The sequence below is a fragment of the Podarcis tiliguerta genome (assembly GCF_965153285.1).
Source record: "Podarcis tiliguerta genome assembly, chromosome: 2".
Classification (NCBI taxonomy): domain Eukaryota; kingdom Metazoa; phylum Chordata; class Lepidosauria; order Squamata; family Lacertidae; genus Podarcis; species Podarcis tiliguerta.
Window position 1 is genome coordinate 115615251 of NC_139535.1, and position 7261 is coordinate 115622511.

At 47.4% G+C, this 7261-nt stretch overlaps 2 protein-coding genes across 7 annotated transcripts in view; one reads left to right on the forward strand and one right to left on the reverse strand.

Annotated features, from left to right (window-relative positions):
- Positions 1-7261, reverse strand: part of LOC310671572 (retinol dehydrogenase 16-like) — a 160254-nt gene that overhangs the window by 106405 nt on the left and 46588 nt on the right. The gene's annotated exons all lie outside the window — the stretch shown is intronic.
- Positions 1-7261, forward strand: part of PRIM1 (DNA primase subunit 1) — an 85600-nt gene that overhangs the window by 63455 nt on the left and 14884 nt on the right. For 3 of the 4 annotated variants that reach the window (XM_083427707.1, XM_083427705.1, XM_083427706.1), the window contains 3 exons: positions 4248-4405; positions 4800-4906; positions 6298-6371. In XM_083427707.1, the coding sequence (XP_083283833.1) occupies positions 4248-4405; positions 4800-4906; positions 6298-6371 (339 nt within the window). Of the gene's footprint in view, positions 1-2887; positions 3053-4247; positions 4406-4799; positions 4907-6297; positions 6372-7261 lie in introns of those variants that run through there. The other variant, XM_083427708.1, reaches the window with a different exon arrangement.

Here is a 7261-nt window from a genome sequence, read left to right on the forward strand (position 1 = left end):
TCTACCTTAAACCGGTCACGAAAACATTGTAAATACAAATCAGCACATTGCTCTTAAACAACAAGCAATGCAGTCCAATTTTCTTTAAGCTGTAACTTGTTAATATAGCCCAGAGAGAGATTCCAATAAACAGGTTGCTTCTGAGAGACACCCAGACGCCCAGGGATGAGTTATCTATTAATATGAGCAATGAAGCAAAGATTCCACCCTCTGTCGCAACCCTAGCTGCAAAAGCACCCGTTTGCACTTGCTACGTTGTTGTTGTTGTTGTTGTTGTTGTTGTTTAGTCGTGTCCGACTCTTCTCATGACGTGGCCAAAGTACTAGAGCCTCAGCTTCAGGATCTGTCCTTCCAGTGAGCACTCAGGGCTGATTTCCTTCCAAATGGAGAGGTTTGATCTTCTTGCAGTCCATGGGACTCTCAAGAGTCTCCTCCAGCAGCATAATTCAAAAGCATCAATTCTTCGGCGATCAGCCTTCTTTATGGTCCAGCTCTCACTTCCATACATCACTACTGGGAAAACCATAGCTTTTACTATATGGACCTTTGTTGGCAAAATAAAAAAATAAAATAAAATAAATAAAATTTAAAAAGTTCCCTCCTTTCTGAGGGCAGATGAAGGCTCTTATTCCAAGAGGCTTTTGGGAGAGGACTTATTTTTTTAAGCAAAAAGGCATATAATAGTGTTGTGCTGTTTTTACTGTCTGCATTTTATGGTATGGGACGCAGGTGGCACTGTGGGTAAAAGCCTCAGCGCCCAGGGCTTGCCGATTGAAAGGTTGGCGGTTCGAATCCCCGCGGCGGGGTGTGCTCCCGTCGTTCGGTCCCAGCGCCTGCCAACCTAGCAGTTCGAAAGCACCCCCGGGTGCAAGTAGATAAATAGGGACCGCTTACTAGCGGGAAGGTAAACAGCGTTTCCGTGTGCAGCTCTGGCTCGCCAGAGCAGCGTTGTCATGCTGGCCACGTGACCCGGAAGTGTCTGCGGACAGCGCTGGCCCCCGGCCTCTAGAGTGAGATGAGCGCACAACCCTAGAGTCTGTCAAGACTGGCCCGTACGGGCAGGGGTACCTTTACCTTTACCTTTACTATTTTATGTATTTTATGGTCTCTTTCTTGTGAGTAGATCTTTGGGAGCCTGCCTACCCTGGGAGGATTCCCAAGTTCTTTAAAGTGAGTTGTAACACACACCAGATCAGTTTCTGTTTTCAAGTTCATTTCTCCATTAAATTTGATTCTATTACTATAGAATTGTAGAGATTGTTCATTCTCTCCACAACCCTCCTCCTCTTCCTTATGGTCTTGAGCACTGGCAAATAAATGCTGCCATCAAACTCTGGCCTAGCCTGCTACTCCCTGAAGTCATTCTGCAGCTTTCTTGGGATAATTCCCACAGGAATGTCATAAGCCACAACAGGGCTAGAGCTGGCCATTCTCTTGCTCCTGTGAGGCAAGGGCAATGCTTATTAGTCAACTTCACTTCCTTGGCATTCTGTTTTCAAAGCTCTGGAGAAGTTTCCAGGTGTTAAAGGTAAAGGTAAGGGGACCCCTGACCATTAGGTCCAGTCGTGGCCAACTCTGAGGTTGTGGCACTCATCTTGCTTTATTGGCCAGCTCATGTGGCCAGCATGACTAAGCCGCTTCTGGCGAACCAGAGCAACACACGGAAAGGCCGTTTACCTTCCCGCCGGAGCAGTACCTATTTATCTACTTGCACTTTGAGGTGCTTTCAAACTGCTAGGTTGGCAGGAGCAGGGACCAAGCAACAGGAGCTCACCCCGTTGCAGGGATTCGAACCGCCGACCTTCTGATCAGCAAGTCCTTGGCTCTGTGGTTTAACCCACAGCGCTACCCGCGTCCCTTCCAGGTGTTAGCTCTAAATAAATTATTATTTTGTCTGCAGCTGTTCCCTCCATCAGGAACTCATCGAAGACATTTCCCTGACTGAGCTCACACTGCAGGGTAGCCTCTCTAGTTGCCACTTTGCCACTGAGGATGAAGTCGGGTTTGTCTACCATAAGGCGCAAGGTGCAGGTCTTGGCTAGCCTGGCAATTGTGTTCACACCGCTGAAATGGTCAAGGCACCTGCCATCTGTGGTATTGGCTCTGAAGCGCACTGGGGGAGGAACGGATAGTGGCTCGAGGGAGAAGGGCTGCCCCCTCCGCAAAACTCACGTTTGTTGATCCACCCACTTTTACCTCTGCCCAGTGTAAAAGTTCTAAGCTGAATGTGCATCAAATGCTATGTTTGTATGCATTGTGCGTGAAACTTAGTGGAGGTTTGCATTTGCAGGATTTCTGTTTTGCAGAGAACTGTAAGGTCCGTATAGTTAAAGCTATGGTTTTCCCAGTAGTGATGTATGGAAGTGAGAGCTGGACCATAAAGAAGGCTGATCGCCGAAGAGTTGATGCTTTTGAATTATGGTGCTGGAGGAGACTCTTGAGAGTCCCATGGACTGCAAGAAGATCAAACCGATCCATTCTGAAGGAAACCAGCCCTGAGTGCTCACTGGAAGGACAGATAGTGAAGCTGAGGCTCCAATACTTTGGCCACCTTATGAGAAGAGAAGACTCCCTGGAAAAGACCCTGATGTTGGGAAAGATGGAGGGCACAAGGAGAAGGGGACGACAGAGGACGAGATGGTGGGACAGTGTTCTCGAAGCTACCAGCATGAGTTTGACCAAATTGCGCGAGGCAGTGGAAGACAGAGTGCCTGGCGTGCTCTGGTCCATGGGTACATGAAGAGGCGGACACGACTAAACAACTAAACAACATCATTTTCGTAAAGGGCCGCTAGAGCCTCTCAGAGGCCGCTTTTTCTCGCCGGAACTACAACTCCCACAATCCCCGGCGCGGTGCATCTACGGCGGGCGCTGCTCTGATTGGTTCTTCGAGAAGCGGAAGGCGGAGCCTGGCTTCTCCCGCGCGCGCGCTCCGCTTTCTCTTTGGACATGGCAGATTTCGAACCCGGCTCCCTGCCCGACCTTTTGCCGCTGTACTACCGCCGCGTCTTCCCCTTCGGCCTTTACGGGCGGTGGCTGCGCTACGGCGACGGTGAGCAAGGAGCGGGCGGGCGGGCGGGGGGGAAGAGGCGCGCTCCTGGGACCCTGGAGCTGCGGAGGGAGCGGAAGGGAAGCCCCCCAACTTGGGGGAAGATGGTCGAGGCGCGTAAGTGCTCCGGGGCGGGGCTCAGCCCCCACAGCCTTGCAACACGGGTGCCTCTGAGCATATGCAGGAGGCGAAGAAACGCGCCTGGTCTCGCCCTTCATGGTGGGCGCTGGAACGGGAGGAGGCGCCCAGATCAAAGAAAATGGGGCAGCTAAGTGAAATGAGTCGCTGCCCGCAGACTCAGGGCAGGCTTCTTCCCGCAGTTTGTAATTAACTGAGGAATTAATTGAGGAACGCACAACGGCAAGATGCAGGGGCAATAGGTTTCCAAAAGAAAAGGTTCTGTGGGTTTGTGGAAGAGCCTGGGTGGTTAGAGGGTGGTACTGATAGCACCAAAGTCGCAGGTTCGATCCCCATACAGGCCACCTGCATCTTCCTGCTTTGGGGGTTGGACTAGATGACACCCAGGATCCCTTCCAATTGTACAGTTCCATGATTCTGTGTTTGGAAGCACTATACAAGGGAACACTGCCACCTTCGTGCCCCGTCTGGCATTGGCTAGCGTGGCCACCTGTGTGGTGAAAAAGAGAGCACAGACATGCATAAAATTTACACGTGCTCATGTATTTGGCATAAATGCAAATATAATTAGTGCAGTACAACACTTGTCGCCATAGTGGGGAAGACTGTGACTGAATGATCTGTGACCGAATGATGAACAACTTCAAGGCCTCTGCTTTCTCTTCTTATTGTTATTTAGCTTTAAAGTGGAATTATAATGGAAGGCTCTGCAAATAGCAGACACTTTTGGACAGAGGACCAGCCCAGCTAACAGAGGACAGTTAAGGAGGTCCCAACATTTTGCTGGCCACAGAATTTTTAGGGTTGTGTGGACTTCTTGTATGGACTTTCCTGAATTAACGCCGACCTGGCTGACTAAAGTATAATCATACTTAGCGTTTATATATCACATTTAGAGTGTTCAGTGTGCTGTCTTATTCCACCATATTGCAAAAGGAGAACTGGGGCGTGAAGAACAGCATCTTGCCTAAGACCATCCTGCCAGCTTCGTGGAATAGCTGAGATTCAAAGCAGAAACTGTGCTGCGCGATGTAACTTGCATGTGATCTTCCTTTTGCAGTGTCAAAGAATTACTTTCAGCGAAGAGAGTTTTCGTTCACGCTCCGCGATGACATCTACGTGCGGTACCAGTCTTTCAACACACCCTTGGAATTGGAAAAAGAGATCCAGAAAATGTGCCCTTACAAAATTGACATTGGGGCCGTGTATTCGCACAAGGTATGCACTTCAATGCTATAAAGCCAGGCCGGGGAATCTCCAGGTGCTGCTGCACTACAACTCCCATCATCACCCTGGCCATTAGCATCGCTGGCTGCAGCTGATGGGAGCTGGAGCCCAGCAACAGTTGGAGGGTCACAGGTTCCTCAATCCTGTTATAAAAATGATTTAGAAAAGGTTTTCAAAACTGCCTGCCCTAGAGTCTACCATTTAACTGGCTTAAAAAAGACTTGGCCCTTTGACCGTACAAATATGATCAAACATAATTTTACTGGAACCATTGAAAAAGAAAAACCAATTAGTTAACTGTCACAAGGCAGGAAGATAAAATTCTAAATTACGGTAAGCAGCTATCATTTCTAAGTTATTTCTGTTCCCTTTTGCTTCCCTGCAGCCCATCCAGCACAACATGGTACACCTAGGTGCCTTCCAGGCCCAGGAGAAAGAGCTCGTATTTGATATAGACATGACAGATTACGATGATGTTAGAAGATGCTGCAGGTATTTTTATTACCCTTCTGGGATAGTGATTGGGGACAGGAAGCCAGTTTGATGGTGAGGATGATAATTGTATATGTTTGGGAAGGTGGCTAGAGCATTCGCTCTCAATTGACTGATCACTCTTGAGTTCTGCTCTGAACTTCAAAAGATGCTGCCCGCTTCTGTGCTTCTGGCGTTGTTGTAACAGTTATGGACTAGAAACTTGTTTCGTTTTTACTTTAAGCTTATTGTCTGTTTTTGTACTTTATTTCCATCTGTGGGCATTCCCTGAACCTTGACAGCACATCAAATGGGAGTCTAGACTGTCAGTATTTTGTGGGAAGGATTCCCACGCAAGTGGATACCAGGACTTTAGGTCTGTACAGTAAATGAGGTTTAAAGGGCTCTGTCGCCCTGGCACAACAAGTCCACTTTAAAAAAGAACCAGACTTTTTGTGGTTTGGAAAGTGACAGGGAAATTCATTCAGAAGTGGGGGGGGGGGGGGTGTACAAATGACTAGCTAGGTCATCTGAAGGAGCCTTGACAGTGCAATCCTGTGCATGTTTTCCTGGAAGTAAGTCCCACTGTGTTCAACGGGACTTACTGCCAGGTAAGTCTGGATAGGCCTGCAGCCTGAAGAACTCTGAATAGCACTCTTCTGGGAGCTTGGAAGAATATAGAGTTTGCCATGCTGAGCCTGACTCAACCAAGTGCTCTGTCTTCTGACACAGCATGCAAGGAAGATTGCAGGGGGGCAGGATAATGGAAGCCACCCTTTGTTTTGTCCCACACGCCTAATAATAGTAAGGATGCTAGATCTAAGTGTTGGATGCAACACGAAATCGTATAAATTATTTCATTAAAAGAAAATCCTTTTTCCATTCTGAACCTTCAGAATGTGCGCAAGAACATGGGGTGTCCACCGTGTGGATGCCGTGTCAAATGACTTCTCATGTCCAGTGAAATTGCCACTCATTACATATGAGCCTCTTCCCACTGAATTCTGAAGCTGTAGAATAGCCTCTTGGATTTGCTTGTTCAGTGCCTTTGGGGTGTGTGTGTGTTAAAAAATACACTGCCCACTTTGGGCTGAAGAGCATTTAGCAGATCACACACCCTGACTTACTTCCTTGTTTGTTAAGGACCGTTAACTTAGAGCTTCCTAGTTTGGACACAACATAAAACTCTGGATTAATGCGGTCCAGGGTCTTAGTACTTAAGCCAACGGAGGAGAGGATGAGTTCTCAGCCCCAACATTTTTCCACTGTTCCCTAGACCAGAGTCTAGAACAATTGTCTGAACTGGGTTGTTGTGGTTTTTATATGGTTTTGTAAGCTTCGTTGAAGGTGGGAGTCGTGGGTTATATTTTTAAACTAATCAGGGCTTCGTTTTTTAACGACTCTTCTTTCAGCTCTGCAGAGATCTGCCCCAAGTGCTGGACTCTAATGACCATTGCCATCCGCATCATTGATCGGGCACTCGTGGGTAAGTGGCCAATGGCCACGTAGCAACTGTTGCCAGACTGACCATTTTGTCCACCTTTCTTTCGGAGACTCACCCAAGTCAGAGTTTAAGCGCCTTCCAGCAGTGTGTACCATATTTTCATAATATTTGATTTATCCAGTACCATTGGCTTTTGTGGAACCTTTTTGGGAAGTGTAAGCAAAAGAAGGTGGGTCCTTGTCCCAAGGAACTTCCAACCTAAACAGATAGGGGGCAAATTAAGCTTATGCATTAAAAACTTTAAAACTGGGTCTCATCCTGCAGGTGAATTCTGGGTCTGAAAAGACAGGAGGTTGCACATTGCTGTGCTGATGCAGCTTTTTCTATCCAAGCAGACAGACAGGACGGACATGGAAGCTACTGTTCCTTTTTCATGTTCAAGTCCTAGGGCTGGAATAGTGTCTTTAAGAGGATACCTAATATATCATTCTGCAGTGAGGGAAGGTCAATTTTCCTTAAATTTTTAGTGGATATGATTACAACCAACTTCTGTAAGCCTTCCAATTATGGGGACTCCCTGACTTTCCTTTTCATGCTTTTGCCTCTGTTACTACTGTCAATCCGTGCAGCTTAACTTTCGGCAGCAATACCTGCAGACTGGTAAACTGCTGAATTGGCTCTCCCCTTTTACCTTCCTCATATGCTCTGTACCAATGGAATGCTTCTGTTACTTTATATTGCTGCATTTGTGTATGTGTGTGGGTGTTAGTATCTGCTGGTATAAATACTAACACACATGGTATTGCAGTTCAGGATATGCTTGCTCAAATCTCACTTTGGCCGTGATCAAGGTCTGTTTCTATCTGACTCCCAGTCTTTCCTTGCTGACACACACACACACACACACACAGCCAATCTGCAATAGAATAATA